Below are 17,460 nucleotides of genomic sequence, written 5' to 3'. Positions count from 1 at the left end.
TAAACCTAGAAAAGTGAAATAAATGTATCTAAGATTGCAGGGTTGGGACAAGAACCCAAATTTCCTGACTTGTAATCAAGTATTCTTGACTCTATTACACTGCCTCTCTTAAATTCAATGACTCTCCTCACTCCTGCTTCTCATAGTCAGGCTGTGTTTCGTTATGTCTCTATTAGACTCTGATTCATAGAACTTATGCTGTTTTCCCTTTCATGCTCATCTTCAAAAAGTCTACTTCACAGCTCCAATTTGACAGATAATTTTTTTAAAATATTAAGAACTGGGGTGCCTGGGTGGCTCAGTCTTTAAGTGTCTGCCTTCGGCTCAGGTCATGGTCTCAGGGTCCTGGGATCAAGCTCCATGTCAGGCTCCCTGCTCAACAATAAGCCTGCTTTGCACTCTCCCCTCCCCCTGCTTGTATTCCCTCTCTCGCTGTGTCTCTCTCTGTTAAATAAATAAATGAAATATTTAAAAAAAATAAATAAAATATTAAGAACTTATTCTGGTTGAACGCAGTAGAAAGACTACCAACTCAAGTAAGGCATGCTTCCTACCTGTGAGGAATTTATTCTAAACATCAAGTAGGGTACTCTGAGACACCAAAGTTATGTATGTATGTGAAACTCATTACCACCACCCAATCAAGATTTCTAGCAGATCATCTTTTTAGTCAATGCTTCCTTAATTCTCTGGGCTCTACAGTAAAATCTTAAAGCTATTTTTGCTACTCGGGCATGGAAGTGGGACTATGTGGTTTTCAATTCCTGCTGTACCATTAACAGATCGGTTTTGAAACTCCGGGCAAGTCACACCTCTCTGGGTTTACTCTGCTCAATCAGTAAAATGCAGGGAATGAACTTGCTATAATTCACCTTCTTTTCCAAGGTGAGCATAATCAATGTATTTTATTTCTATCTATGTATCTACCTAGCTAGCTAGCTATCATCAATTTATTTATTTATTTTAAAGAGTTTATTTATTTTTCAAGAGAGAGGGAGAGATAGCACAAGCAGCAGGAGCAGCAGGCAGAGGGAGAAGCAGGCTCCCTGAGCAAGGAATCCAATGGGAAACTCAATCCTAGGACCCTGGGATCATGACCTGAGCTGAAGGCAGATGCTTAACTGACTGAGCCACCCAGGTATCCTGTCATTTATTTATGTTTTTATGCATATCTCTTACATTTCTCTCTCCTCCTTCATGTTTATCAGAGCCAAACCATTTCTGAGTTATTGCTAAGCAGGCTTCAAGCTTTTCAGTGTAGATGTGACTTGCTAAAAGTAATTTTAAGCAAGATATAGCCTAGAGGTCCAGGTTAGACTAGAGGCTAGAAAACTAATTTAAAAGTCTGTTAGAATAAAGACCAATCTCACAGCAAAAGCCTGTCTTTCAAGTCCCTCAAAAATAGTTGCTCAAAAAAAGGCCTGTTGGCCTTTCTGATTTTATTTCACATGACTCCTCAACACATGGCCTTTCTGACCACATCTTCATGTTTTTTTTAAATTTAAAATCAATTAGTTAGCATATAATGTATTATTAGTTTCAGAGGTAGAGTTCAGTGATTCATCAGTGCATATAACACCCAGTGCTCATTACATCGCATATTCTCCTTAATGCCCATCACCCAGTTACCCTGTCCCTCTACCCACCTCCTCTCCAGCAACCCTCAGTTTGTTTCCTAGAGTTGAGTTTCTTATGGTTTGTCTCCCTCTCTGATTTCATCTTCTTTTATTTTTCCCTCCATTTCCCTATGATCCTCTGTTTTGTTTCTTAAATTCCACGTAAGAGTGAAATCAGATAATTGTCTTTCTCTGACTGACTTATTTCGCTCAGCATAATACCCTCTAGTTCCATCTTCATGTTTTTAATGTTGTTGTTTCCAACCTTCCTATGAGGGACTTCTTACCTTTCCTCAAACTTAATTTCAATAGCTTCCTTAAGACCCATTTCTTGGGGTGCCTGGGTGGCTCAGTGGGTTAAAGCCTCTGCCTTCGGCTCAGGTCATGATCCCAGGGTCCTGGGATGGAGCCCCGTGTCGGGCTCTCTGCTCTGCAGGGAGCCTGCTTCCTCCCCTCTCTCTCTGCCTGCCTCTCTGCCTACTTGCGATCTCTGTCAATCAAATAAATAAATGAAATCTTTAAAAAAAAAAAAGACCAATTTCTTCCATGGAGTCAGATTTTTCCTCTCTCTTCTTATATTATTTAATTAACATAAATAGTTAGAGTACCAATAATAATCCCCTTTTCTAACTCCCTCTAATGAATATAGCTGGCATAACAGAGATGATATGTAAAGACTCTGGTCAACATTAAAAGGAAGAATACGTATAAAGGTGATGTAAAGAGTGTAACTTATTTCCTTTAGTATCTTCTCTTATTTCCTTTGCCGATTAAAGCAAGCAACTAATTGTCAGTCTCTGTAGTAAAGGATTAATATATGTTTTTAAGTTGTTTTAGAATATTTAATAAGAAAATGAAAGTATATTTTCTTATTTATTTATTTTGAAAGTACATTTTCTTGGCTACCAACTTCTGATATATGAAGATGTCTGGACAAAAGGATATGAAGTATTACCATTAATATGTAATTTAGGCAGCTATTCAAACAGTGAATAATGTTACACAAACGTTGGCAGAGTAACTGACTCTGTTAGTAGGTAAGCTCTTAAGACTGTTTATATTCCAGTCATGATGCAATCAGTGCCAATCTGACCAAATGATTGTCAATGTCAGTCTTAATAACAGTAGAGAAGCAATGAGGAAAACAAAGTTTTTATTTTCTCTCTTTCAGACTCTCTTATTGCTGCCTGAGCCCTGATTTGAATCCCCTCTTCAGAGGCCACAATTAGATGAGTAAAGGGTTTGATCTGACAAGAGTAAAGCAATACTGGCATATCCCACCAGTCCTCTCAGTACCCACTCTGAGAACATTCAGCAAACTCCCTTGCACCACCTCCAAAGGAGATTTTCCCAAGAGATGGGTTTCAAGCAATTTTAGCTCCCATCAATACTGTCTGTTTGTCATAACTGAAAAAATATCCATTATATTACAAAAAGATTCTGTTATCCAGTATTTGTTAATTATGATGGAGACCAGAAACATACAAAGTTTCAAAGGAAACAATTGAAGGGAACATCTGAAAGTGATTTCCCCCCCTTCTTTGTTGTTCTGCTACTCACGGCAAATCTTCCAAACTGGAGGCTTCATGTCTTGGATCCAATAGATCATAACCACATTCATTGTAGATTTCCAAATAGGAAATGTGCGTTGTATGTATTGTGCTGCTGTCCTGATTGGAAAAGGGGAAGACATTGTTTAATGGCTATAAATAGCGACTCAGCTTGGAGGAGGATGAACACATTTATCATTACAGTTCCTCACAGCTTTCTCTCCTTTACTCTCTTCACTTTGTATGGTTTCCATTTTCAGTTCGTGACACTTTCAAGTTGCCAGTTACCATATGCATGAAGCATTTTTTTTTAAACGGCCAACACCCATGATTACAAGCAACTTTAGTCTGTTGTTTTTTTATTGGTTCCACGTTATACATGAAGAGTCAATATACACTTAAAATGAGCCAACTTGGTTGCAGAACTGTATAACACACCATTTTTTACTTTCCAGACCCCCAGAAAAAGGTTACTATGAAAAAATAAACTTACATCCTGTGAAAAGCCTATTCATAGAAGAAAACAGAATCATGACTTCAGTTTAAAAACCTCAGTAGCATAAGAGTTTCCATCTTCAATCATAATTTTTTAAAAAAATTTTTCCAATATTCAAAATTTCTGATGAGACAAAGAGATAACAGACAATAAAAGAGAATGGAAAATGAATCCCAGGGGACAGAAATACTTTAGATCAATCAGGTAACAGTAAGAGCGGACATTCACAGTTCAATGCCTATATCTTACTGTTGGGTTAATTTTCCTGGCCTACGTGGCAGGTCAGGGATACTGAGCTATTGGTTTGAGGGTATTTTCTGTGGGTCCTTGCTGGGGAAGTGCAATGACACAGGCATATGTGTCATTAGGATAAAAATCAAGGTGAAAGGTCCTGTCTCAGTTCTGCCAGCAGACAAAAAGTACCTGTTCTCTCTGAGATGGAATAAAATGGAATTTTTACAGGTCTCAAGAAAATTCCTGGCTCAGTTTTCAAGACCAAGTATCAATTTCTAGCACTTTTTCTTGCTTTCCCCAAAATACAAATTCTTCCATTTTGGCAAATAGAGCCCTGCTTCTCATAAGAGAACAATATATTTGTGTCTTATGGCAAAAAGGTCAGCAGATTGCCAGAGAATTTGCTCAGGATGACTTTCCCATTGATTCTCACCCATATCCAAGGCAATCCATTTGACAGATACTATTCAAAGGGAGAGAGGACCAAGTCACAGATATGGGGGAAGAGCAGGGGCCTGCAAATCCAGAGCTGGAATCCTAGGACTAATTGCTATGAGCCCCTGTGATGTCAGGCTTCAGTTTCCATAACCATTAGTGAGGCAATTGAATAACGAATCCCCATGTGTTCTTCAGATTAAAATTAGTATGATTCTTTGGTCCTAACATGGGTCAAACTTTGTTTGAGAAAGAAAAACACCAAGATTTCATAAAAACAAAACAACACCTGAAAAATTAAGACAATTCTCAGGCAGCACATGACTACAGTGAAACACTCAAGCTACTGCTGAAATTCCATGTTCTGGTGGTTTGGGAAGGTGACAGCATGGACTGAGTTTCCATTAAGCAAATTTCTCCCAATCTTCCTGATGTGGGCGACTCTGGCTGCTTATCCTGACACATGGCCTGTTGATCAGATTAGTGTAGTAAAGGCACCATTTCAACATCATTCTGTGGGTTATAACTTGGCTTAGCACAGGTATCAGAGACCATAAATACTAGGCAGATTCTGCATGGCCCTCAGTCTAATAGTTTTCCTCAAAATGTCCCATGAAAGAATTTGTGGAAAAAGTGTTCCATGATCAATATATATGCTGTCCCTCTCTAGAAGATTCTCAGAGCACGTTAAAGGCCACGGGGATCATTTACCAACTTCCTGAGATCCTGTTCAAAAGCAATATATTTCTAAAACTTATCTGAATTATCCCATCTATAATAGTTTGAGATTTTAGCAGACAGTTCAGGGTTCATCTTAGCATCAGAAAAAGCTGGGTTTGAACACTGAATCTGGCATTTACAACTGAGTGATCGTGCATTATCTGCAGCTGTTTAATTGTGGAATTGGGGAGAATAACCCTCATCTTGCAGAACTGTTGTGACAGGGAAATGGGGTTCTGAACTTCAAATCCCACCAAGAACATGTGGCCCTGTAATAATCCCCAATAAATCCTTGCTACTGCTATTATTATTGCTATTGTTATTGTTTCTATTATTTCTAAAGGGCTCCAAATGGAGAATTCAGCACATGACTATAAAAGAGAAGGCAAAGAAAGGAAAAACAACAGCCAACTTGTATGTTCATCTGCAGTGAAGAAATTCTCTTTCTTCCAGAAAGTAGAAGAAATCATAGTAAGTCAGGAAAATGGCAGGTCCACTCCCCTGAGATGATGGGGATAATGCCTTTGGCTCCTCCAGCTTCTGCATTTTCTGGACTTTTATTGGAATACACACTTAAAAGTCACTGAGCAATGTGGCAAGCTACCTTTCCTTATTACTCCTTTTTTAGTGTTTGGGATTGCCAGACTATAATGTAACACACATGTTTCCTGCAGACAGCCTTTTCTCCTGCCCCAAAACAAGTCTGAACCTCACAATACTCAAAAATAATGAGCAGTGATTTCTAAAATAAATGGAATCAATTGTCTTCTGTTAAAATCACTGCAAATGTGCTCCCATCATACTCACAGCATTTTAGGAGCCAGTATACAATTGCTCTTAGTTTATCTTGAAATAAATACTTCGCATAAGTCAAATATTTCCTTTAGGAATTCTAGAGAGCCCCATGTGGCCCTCTGAAGCAACTGACTGGGGGCATCTGAGTACCTGTCTGCATTTTTCAGCTACACAATGTGGACAAACTTAATGGTGAAACTCAAGTTGCCTCTGACTAATTTTGCAGCAGTTTGGTTTGATTATAATGAATGTGTTGTGCCCCATCAGGGAAATCCCTCCTTTTACAAAGAGTTGTCCTGGATATAAATTGGTCCAAGGAGCTCTCTCCAGTCCAGGAACTGATTTAGGATCATTCAAGATGAAACGAGGTTTATAATATTGTCAGTGACCAAATAGATCTACAACAATGGACCCAGCAGATGGTAGGTACTTGGGAGACATTTTGACTTTTACTGTAGTGGTATCCATAGACAAAATTTTAGAAAGGACAAATGTATTTTCTTTTAGGAAAGGATTTGTTTATTCTATTTAACTTAATCAGGGAAATTGGTTTCATTTGTTCTAGTTTCAAAGGATTCTTTGAAATTAATCAGGATTGTTTGGCCACGAGTGTGTGTGTGTGTGTGTGTGTGTGAATATACATATTAACAGCAATTGTAAATGAGCTCATTTGTTGAGCATATACTATGTGCGAGGAACTGGACAATATATTTAGATACAGTATGTTCAGCCCTCACAGCGAGTCCACAACCCTGAGACCTTAAGTCTCAACTGCCACTAGGCCACATGCTATAAGTGGTACACTTTCTCAGAACCAGGTTGGCCTACACCAACTTCAGTGATCTTTCCAAGACAACATTGGGCCACAGCAGCAAAAACTATTAGAAATTATATTCCCAGTCTGTGAAATCTGGGAACAAAACAAAACAGCTAATGTCAGAAATAAATGAGTAAATGAAAAGACAGGATCTGAATCCAACTTATACACTATACTCAACCCTTTCTCTTCCACATTTTCTGGCATGCAGAGTTGGCATGTTTGAGCAAGTGAGAGATGAGCTGAACTAATGGGTAATTGCTACTTTATGGATGGAAATTAGAATTATGCAGATCTCAGCAATTTCTTCTCATCTTTGCAACTCAAAAGGCAAAAAGCATACAGTCAAGAAATTTTGGAAAAACTGTTACACTGACCTAGTTAGGATATTTGTTATACAGAATTCATAAAAACCAAGTAAGTGTAGGAATTAGTAGGGCCAATGGAGATCTTCTAGTACAATGCACTTCCCAGTTTCACAGAGGGGGAAAACGAAAACCTAGTGAAGTTATGGGACTCACTATTGTTTAAATACAACCAACAAAATAAAGCCAGTCTGAGACAGAGAGGCAGGGTATGTAGTGGTAAAAAGCACAGAGTGTGGCATCTCACGGACCTGGGATGGACCTCTAAGTCAGTTATAAAGACTCAGAGAAAGATATTTAGACTCATTTTTACCAACTATGAAATTGGGATAAGGATACCTACTTTGCTAGTTGTGTTATATGTTATATTAAATGTATTATATGTAATAAAGCAATAGGCACTTAGAGACACACAATAAATGATGCATATAATACAGAGAACTTCTCTTCATAACAGTATTAATTGCAATAGGAGTTTTACTCTGGTAAAAGTCTTTTGGGCTTCTATTACAATTGTGAAAATGGTACAATCACATCATCTTACTCAGTGTTTTAGTAGCCGAAATAAAGATGTCTTAGCAAAAGGACATCCAGTTTCTTAATGAGAAATATAAGATGTTAGTTGGTAAAATGTGTTATCTGTTCTTTTAACCTCCATGGATGTATCAGAAGGACCTCCCTTTGAACCTTTGCTGAAACAGCATCCCTTCAATGAAAAGTACCTTAATTTCTACTTCTTCAGCAAAATCCTAAACTTCCCTTAAATATAAAGGCCAGAGTTATTACACAATAATACTTCCTCATTTAGATATAATAAAATGTCACGATAAATTTTTTACCCACCATAAATTTCTGCTGAATATATCAAATAGAAAATGAACTTAAAGTTCCATACCTTTTGTAATTGCTCAAAAATGTATGACAGTGTCCTTGGGATAATGCCTCGGTCACTATAGCGTTCTGCCCCACCCGTGATGGTGAATGTCTTCCCACTGCCTGTTTGCCCATAGGCAAAGATGGTACCATTGTAACCTGCCAAGACACTACATAAAGAAATGGCACACTTTAATATCAAATGACTAATTGCACAAGTATTACATGGCTTGTATTCTAATAGCAGCCTTATTCAACCCTAGAAAAGACATTTATAAAAGTATCTCTATATGTGAGTATCTAGCTAAAATAATTCACATTTTTTTAAATCCAGGAAAATCAGCACAACCAATCCTTTTCTCTCTATAACTCAAATGGAGTCTGTTCATCTTAATTATTTTTTAATCTAATTTTTCTTCAGAAAAATTTTATATTTACATAAAAGTTATAAAGATAGTACAGAGCTAACACATGCCCTACATCTAGTTTCCCCTACTGTTGATAACATTATTATTGTGCACCTGTAACAACTAAAGAACCAATACTGATGTATTATACATGTTATAAAAATGTCCTTGGTTTTCATATATTGTCTTTTAATTTTTTTTCCAGCTTTACTGAGATATAACTGACACATAAATGTAAATTTAAGGTATACAAATGTGATGATATGATACACAAATATACCGCGAAATGAGTCCCACAATAAGATTAGTTAACACATCCATTACCTCACGTAATTATCATTTTTGGAGGTGGTGATAACATTTAAGAGTGATACTCTTAACAACTTTCAAATATATAACATATAGTCACTATGCTGTACATTCGATCCATAGAATTTATTCATCTAATAACTGGAAGTTTTTACCCTCTGAACAACATCCCCACATTTCCCCCACCCACCATCCCCTGACAACCCCCATTCTTTTCTTGATATTTATAAGTTCAGTTTTTTAGATCCTACATGTAAATGAGAATATACAGAATTTGTCTTTCTCTGTCTTATTTCACTTAGCATAATGCTTTCAAGGTCCAACTACATTATTGCAAAATGGCAGAATTTTCTTCTTTTTATGGCTGATTAATATCCCATTGTGTGTGTGTGAGCGCGCACACGCGTGCATGTGTGTGTGTGTGTACACCACATCTTCTTTGTTCATTCACCCATAGATAGACATTTAGGTTTTTCCATGCCTTGGCTATTGGGAATAATGCAATGAACATGGGGAGGCAAATGCCCCTGTAAGATTTCATTTCCTGTGAAATATAGGCAGAAGTGGTATTGTTGGATCATTACTGGCAGTTTTAGTTCTAATTTTTAAAGGAAACTCCATACTGTTTTCCATAGTAGCTGCACCAGATTGTATCTTCACCAACAGTGCACAAGGATTCCCTTTTCTTTACATCCTTGACAGCATTTGCTGTCCTTGACAGCATGATAATAGCCATCCTAACAGGTACGAGGACATGTCTTATGTTTTTGGTTTGCATTTCCCAGATGATTAGAAATACTGAACACCTTTTATGTATCTGTTAGCCATCTGTACTTTTTCTTTGGAGAAATTTCTATTCAAGTCCTCTGCCCATTTCTTAACTGGATTTATGCTTAACATGTAATCTATCCAGGAGAATGTTTCATGTGTGCTTCAGTAGAATCTGTATTGTGCTACTCCTGGGTGAAATGTTCCATATATGTATGTCTGGTAGGTTCATTTGCCTTAAGGTATAGTTCCTATCCAATGTTTCCTTCTTGATTTTTTTCTTTCTTTCCTTCTTTCCTTCTCCCTCACTCCCTCCCTTCCTCTCTTCCTTCCTTCCTTCCTCTCTTTCTTTCTTTTTTCTTTCTTCCTTTCAAGAGTTATCTATTTATTCTTTGAGAGAGAAAGAAAGAGAGAGGGAGAGTGGGGGGGGGCAGAGGGAGAAGGAGAGAGAGGATCTCAGGAAGATTCCTTACAGAGCACAGAGCTCAACATGGGGCTTGATCCCATGACCCTGAAATCATGACCTGAGCCAAAATCAAGAGTCGGATGCTTAACAAAGTAGGCCACCCAGGTGCCCCTCCTTACTGGTTTTCTATCTGGATGATCTATCCATCGTTGAAAGTGGGGTGTCATCAGAGACCAGTGGAACAGAGTAGAGAGCCCAGATATGGACCCTCAACTCTACGGTCAAATAATCTTCGACAAAGCAGGAAAAAATAAACAGTGGAAAAAAAGACAGTCTCTTCAATAATGGTGCTGGGAAAATTGGACAGCTATATGTAGAAGAATGAAACTTGACCATTCTCTTACACCGTACACAAAGATAAACTCAAAATGGATAAAAGACCTCAACGTGAGACAGGAATTCATCAGAATCCTAGAGGAGAACATAGGCAGTAACCTCTTTGATATCAGCCACAGCAACTTCTTTCAAGATATGTCTCCAAAGGCAAAGGAAACAAAAGCCAAAATGAACTTTTGGGACTTCATCAAGATCAAAAGCTTCTGCACAGCAAAGGAAACAGTCAACAAAACAAAGAGGCAACCCACGGAATGGGAGAAGATATTCGCAAATGACAGTACAGACAAAAGGTTGATATCCAGGATCTATAAAGAACTCCTCAAACTTAACACACACAAAACAGATAATCATATAAAAAAATGGGCAGAAGATATGAACAGACACTTCTCCAGTAAAGACATACAAATGGCTATCAGACACATGAAAAAATGTTCATCATCACTAGCCATCAGGGAGATTCAAATTAAAACCACATTGACATACCACCTTACACCAGTTGGAATGGCCAAAATTAGCAAGACAGGAAATAATGTGTGTTGGAGAGGATGTGGAGAAAGGGGAACCCTCTTACAGTGTTGGTGGGAATGCAAGTTGGTGCAGTCTCTTTGGAGAACAGTGTGGAGATTCCTCAAGAAATTAAAAATAGAGCTTCCCTATAACCCTGCCATTGCACTCCTGGGTATTTACCCCAAAGATACAGATGGAGTGAAAAGAAGGGACATCTGTACCCCAATGTTTATAGCAGCAATGGCCATGGTGGCCAAACTGTGGAAAGAACCAAGATGCTCTTCAACAGATGAATGGATAAGGAAGATGTGGTCCATATACACTATGGAGTATTATGCCTCCATCAGAAAGGATGAATACCCAACTTTTGTAGCAACATGGAAGAGATTATGCTGAGTGAAATAAGTCAAGCAGAGAGAGTCAATTATCATATGGTTTCACTTATTTGTAGAGCATAACAAATAACATGGAGGACATGGGGAGATGGAGAGGAGAAGGGAGTTGAGGGAAATTGGAAGGGGAGGTGAACCATGAGAGACTATGAACTCTGAAAAAGAACCTGAGGGATTTGAAGGGGCGGGGGTGGGAGGTTAGGGGAGCCAGGTGGTGGGTATTATGGAGGGCATGTATTACATGGAGCACTGGGTGTGGTTCAAAAACAATGAATACTGTTACGCTGAAAAGAAATTAAAAAAAAAAAGAAAGGGGGGTGTCAGATTCCACTACTAGTATTGTATTGTTGTCTATTTCTCCCTTCAGATCTGTTAGGATATGCTTAATACGTTCAAGCATTCTGATGTAGAAGGCATATATATCGTTATATCCTTATGATGAACTGACTCTTTTATCACTATAAAATGGCCTTCTTTGTCTCATAGCCTTTTTTTAAGAGTCTAATTATTTATCCAAGAGAGAGACAGGGAACACCAGTGGGGAGGGGGGAGAGCAAAGGGAGAGGGACAAGCAGACTCCACACTGAGAGCAGAGCCTGACAAGTGGTTCGATCTCAGGACCCCAAGATCACGACCTGAGCAGAAATTATGAGTTGGACATTTAACTGACTGAGACACCCAGGCACCCCAGCCTCATCACAGTTTTGGCTTAAAGTCTATTTTGTCTGATATAAGTATACTACTTTTGCTTTCTTTTGGTTTCCATTTGCATGGAGTATCTTTTTCCATCCCTTCACCTTCAGTATAAGTATGTCCTTAAAGCTGAAGTGAGTCTTTTGTAGGTAGCATATAGTTGGGTCTTGTTTTTAGTTCATTAGTCACTCCATGCCTTTGGATTAGAGAATTTAATCCATTTACATTAAAAGTAAAGAAGGCAAAGTATGGGCTTACTAATACCAACTTATTCACTGTTTCCTAGTTTTGTATTTCCTTTGTTCCCTTCTTCCTCTTTTACTGTCTTTCTTTGTGAAGTGATTTTCCCTGTGGTATGCTTTGATTCCTTTTCCTTTATCTTATGTGTGTCTACTATTGGTCTTTACCATTCATCCCATTTTTAATGTTTTTGATGTCACAATTAACTTCTTTTACAGTGTGTCTTCATTATCAAATTATTGTAGCTATAGTTGCTTTTAATACTTTTGTCCTTTAACCTTATACTAGATTAAGTAATTAACACATCACCATATTATTAGAGTATCATGAATTTGCTTATGCTTCCCGTTAGCAGCATGCTTTATATTTTCATGTTTCAGCATTTCTTATAAGGTAGGTCTAGTGGTAATGAACTCCTTCAGCTTTTGTTTGTTTGGGAAATCTTTGCTTCTCCTTAATTTCTGAAAAACAACTATGCTGGGTAAAATACGCTAGGCAGTTTCTTTCTTTGAGAAATTTGAATGTATTGTCCCACTCTCTCAGGGCCTGTAAGGCTTCTGGTGAGAAATCTGCTGATAGCATTATGAGGGTTCCCTTACTGTGTGGGTATTTTTTTCTCTTGCAGCTTTTTAAATTATCTCTTTGTCTTTGATTTTAGATAGTTTTATTTTAATGTGTCTTGTAAAAGATCATTTTGGTTTGAAATTATAGGGTCACCTTTTAGCTGTATGAACATGGATGTTCAAATCTCTCCCTAGATTTGAGAATCCTAGGCATTATTTCTTTAAATATACTTTCTCCCCCTTTCTCCCTCTCTTCTCCTGAGACTAATAATGTGAGATTGTTTCCTTTAATGGTATCCCATAATTCACAAAGATTTTCTTCACTCTTTCTCTCTTCTTTATACTTCTCTGACTGGATGATATCAAATGACATGTTTTCCAGTTAACTAATTTATTCTGCTTGATTATGTCTGCTGTTGAAGCTTTCTACTGAATTGTCAATTTGACCACTGTGTTTTTTAACTACAGGATTTGCTTGAGGTTTTTTTATGGTTTCTATTCCTTTGTTGAATTTCTCATTTTATTCTTGTATTATTTTCCTAATTTCATTTAGTTGTCTTTGTTTTCTTTAATTCACTGAATTTAAGAGTGTTATCTGAATTCTTTGTCAGACAGTTCCTAGATCTCCATTTCATTAGGGTCAGTCACTGGACCTTTGTTAGTTTCCTTTGGGGATTGCATGCCTGTGTGGTTGCATCTGGATATTGGGTCCACAGTGACTGACCAGGCACTGGGAATCACTGGGATGGGCCCAGTATCTGGATCCACAGGGACCAGTCTAGTGCTGGGACAGGCCCGGAGCCTGGTTTCACAGAAGCCAGCCAAGAGGCTAGGGCCACAGGAATTAGAACCAGCATTAGAACCAGCCTAGAGTCTTGGGCCATGGGAGTCAGTTTATAAAATAGGGCCTCAGGGGCCAGGTTGGGTCTGCATTGACCAATGTGGTGCTGTGCAGGCCAGGACCCTAGATCTGTGGAGCCAGCCTTAAAGCTCAGGCTGCAGAGGCTGGCCTGGCATTAGGGAGGGCTTGCCATGTGGGTCTGGTGGGAACCCACCAGGATACTGGAGTTACAGGAGCCACCCAAGGCCATGCTGGCTGGACAAACAGGGGTAGACTGGGATCCTGGATTTCCTAGAGTTTGCTGGGAGCCTGGTATGATGGGAGCTGCCTGGGGCCACGGGAGCCATCTGGCCCCAGGGTAAATCAGATGCCTGGTTTTATGGGAGCCTGCTGGTAGCCTGCCACTGCAGGATCTGCTTGGGGCTAAAGGAGTGGGCAAGTGGTAGGGTAGGCCAGGGGACTGGATTCTCAGTAGCTTGCCAAGAGTCTGGTGCCATGAAGTCAGCTGGGGCCATGGATGTCACCTGGGCCATGGGAGCTGCCTGGGACCACTGGAGCCAGCTGATGCTGAGATGGGTCAGCACTCGTGTCTGCAGTAAAGTCAGGTGCTCACTTCAGTCTCCTCCCACGGGGATGGTGTCTCTCTCAGTGCTAGGATGGCCAGGCTTCAGGGAGGGGTAATGGGGTAATGTCAATCTATCTTTTCTACCCTCTTCAACATGTCTTTTTTTTTTTTCTGTGCCCCATCCCAATGCTGTAATTCCTCAATTGGAATCCTTAGCTTTTGTGAAGGTATTTGCATGCTTGCTAGTTATTCAAATTGATATTTCTAGGGGTACAGGTGTTAGAAATTCCTGTACTACCATTTTGCTGAAATCACTCTCTAAGTATTTTCTTCATCTTTAGTATACTTTAGTATATGTTGAAGGTAAAAGTTCTGAGGAAACCATACCTATAATTTGGCAAATTACAAACCTGACACCTGGCACTTCATGGGGCAAATACTCACAACATTAAGTTACCTCCTAGAATACCAGGTATAGAATGTAGAATGTTTACCCTACATACCTTGTAATGTAACCCCATAATTTAACATTCAACACCAACTATAAATCCTCTAAGAATTTCCCTCCTCAGTTTTTGTGGAATGACTTTTTGGTAAAACAGTAATCCAGATGTGCTCTTCAGTCATAAAGAGTAGCCTTTGATTTGATGGAGATTGTAAGAAACCTAGACTTCAAGTTATATTACAAAGCTATAGTAACCAAAGCAGTATGGTACTGGTAGATCCATAGATCAGTGGAACAGAATAGAAAACTCAAAAATAAACCCACACTTATATGGTCAATTAATCTACAATGGGGGGGGGCAAGAATATACAGTGGGGGAAAAGACAGTCTCTTCAACCAATGGTGTTGAGAAGATTGGATAGCAACATGCAAAAGAATGAAATTGGACCACTTTCTTATGCCATACACAAAAATAAACTCAAAATGGATCAAGGACCTAAATGTGAGACCTGAAAACATAAAAATCCTAGAAAAGAACACGGGCAACAATTTCTCCAACATCGGCCATAGCAACATTTTTCTAGATATGTCTTCTTTTTTTTTTTTTTTTTTTTAAAGATTTTATTTATTTATTTGACAGAGAGAGATCACAAGTAGACAGAGAGGCAGGCAGAGAGAGGGAGGGAAGCAGGCTCCCTGCTGAGCAGAGAGCCCGATGCGGGACTCGATCCCAGGAACCTGAGATCATGACCTGAGCCGAAGGCAGCGGCTTAACCCACTGAGCCACCCAGGCGCCCCTCTAGATATGTCTTCTGAGGCAACAGAAATAAAGGCAAAAAATAAACTATTGGGACTAAATCAAAAATAAAAAAACCTCTGTACAATGGAAGGAAACAATTAACAAAACTAAAAGGGAACCTATAGAATGAGAGAAGATGTTTGAAAAATGACATACTCAATAAAGGTTTGGCATACAAAATATACCAAAGACTGATACACCTCAAGACCCAAAAAACAAGTAATCTAATTTAAAAATGGGCAGAAGACATGAATAGACATTTCTCCAAAGAAGACATACAGATGGCCAACAGACGTGAAAATATGCTTAACATCACTCATCTTCAGGGAAATGGAAATCAAAATTACCATGAGATATCACGTCACACCTGTCAGAATGGCTAAAATCAACAATCCAAGAAACAAAAAGTGTTGGTGAGGATGTGGAGAAAGGGGAACCCTCATGTGCTGTTAATGGGAATGCAAACTGGTACAGCCACTGTGGAAAACAATATGGAGTTTCCTCAAAAAGTAAAAAATAGAACTACCCTATTATCCAGTAATCACACCACTTAGTATTTACCCCCAAAATACAAAAACACTAATTCAAAGGGACACATGCAGCCCTATGTTTAGTACAGCATTATTTACAATAATCAAATTATGGAAGCAGCTTAAGTTTCCAATAATAGACGAATGAATAAAGAAGATGTGGCATATGTATACAATGGAATATTATTCAGCCATAAAAAAGAATGAAATCTTGCCATTTGCAACAGCATGAAAAAAGACAAACCAAGAAACAGACTCTTAACTATAGAGAATAAACTGATGGTTACCAGAGGGCAAGTAGGAGGGATGAAGAAAATAGGCGATGGGGATCAAAAAGCATACTCATGATGAAAAAATAAAATTTTAGAATTTTTAAAAAGAAAAAGAACACTAGATCTTCCCAGCCACCATCTCTCTTCTCTCTTTTCCTCTCTGCTTCACTTCTCCCCCTTCCCATTCCCTTCTCTCTCTCTCTCTTTCTCCCTCTGTCTTTCCTAATATATTTACAAGTGGATCTTTACTCTACACCATATAGAACAGCAAACTATTATAGCATTATGTTCTTTTTTCTTCAAAGTAGCTCCTTCATCTCTGAGATGTTTTCAACCAAACAATTATGAAGATGTCAGCTAATGGTGGCTTCACTGCAAATGGATGTTTGATAGATGGCTCCTGTGAGAATCACCCCTCACTGTTCACACTGAGATTCCTGCTCTAAAACTTCTTCTGAGATAATGCTCACAGTTCTATGTTTTGCTATGCTTTCATGCTTGTATGTTAAGTGATTTATCATCATCATGCCCCCTCAAAACACATAGGTTTTGCTTAGAGCTTCTTGTGAAGTAATCAGTTAAGTCTCAGGCACCTTATACAACTATGAAACTAAGAATAATATCTATAACAACAATTCAATGCATCATTTGCTATGTAGGTAGAAGGTATTATTGGTGCTTACAAACTTAAAAGACAGCACATTAAGTAAACAAAAAACAGATGAGTACTGTGTGGTTCAACTTTCCATTTCTGAGAGGTTTAATAATTTTTCTCCATGTGTCTTCACATGGAGTTGGAACTATAATGATTAGTTGGATGATTACAGAATCTTTCTGCTCAATGTCATTTGTCACCAATGAAACAGCTATGTTCCATTAGCAATTATCATTTGAATACATGCTATCTCTTGACCATAAATGCTCTAGGTAAATGAAGTTGATAACTTAAAGAATCAAACTTTAAACATTTTTAAAATTTTTGATAGAAATTTTTCTAAAATATATTAGTCTGTCCCTGTCTTGAAAAGCAAAAAACTGTACAGATTAGCACTAATATTTTGACTTAGTGACAGCCTAAGAAAAATGAGTACCATAGCATGCTACATCGACAAATGCTGATTATTAGGGTTTTTTTTTTTTAATATTTAAGTCTTTTTCACTACCAGTTGTCCTAGTATACTCTCTTCCTCTCCCCCCATCTGCTGTGGAAAACTAGATGGCAAGGCTTCATAGAATGCTATTTAAAATACAAAGGATGTAGGTTCCACCAATATATAATCTATTGATATTTGTTACATTGCTATAATAAAAATTTAAATGAAAAAATGTGAATGGGCAACATTTATCTCCAATTCCTCTCTCCAGAGCATTTTCAACTTAATCTTGTGCCTCCTTGCCTTTGAACACTGGACAATTTCATATGCTT

At 38.3% G+C, this 17,460-nt stretch overlaps 1 protein-coding gene across 1 annotated transcript in view; it reads right to left on the bottom strand.

The window, feature by feature from the left end:
- Positions 1-17,460, bottom strand: part of LOC111147698 (kinesin family member 6) — a 458,201-nt gene that overhangs the window by 362,406 nt on the left and 78,335 nt on the right. Inside the window, exons 4-5 of the mRNA XM_022503930.1 lie at positions 7,924-8,071; positions 3,177-3,286 (exon numbers count right to left, since the gene is read on the bottom strand). Coding sequence (XP_022359638.1) covers positions 3,177-3,286; positions 7,924-8,071 — 258 coding nt within the window. The remainder of the gene's footprint in view (positions 1-3,176; positions 3,287-7,923; positions 8,072-17,460) is intronic.

This window comes from Enhydra lutris, unplaced genomic scaffold, assembly GCF_002288905.1.
Source record: "Enhydra lutris kenyoni isolate GAN:26980312 unplaced genomic scaffold, ASM228890v2 scaffoldscaffold17, whole genome shotgun sequence".
Taxonomy (NCBI): domain Eukaryota; kingdom Metazoa; phylum Chordata; class Mammalia; order Carnivora; family Mustelidae; genus Enhydra; species Enhydra lutris.
Note: the sequence above shows the minus strand (reverse complement) of the source record. Positions and strands in the feature narration are given on the sequence as shown.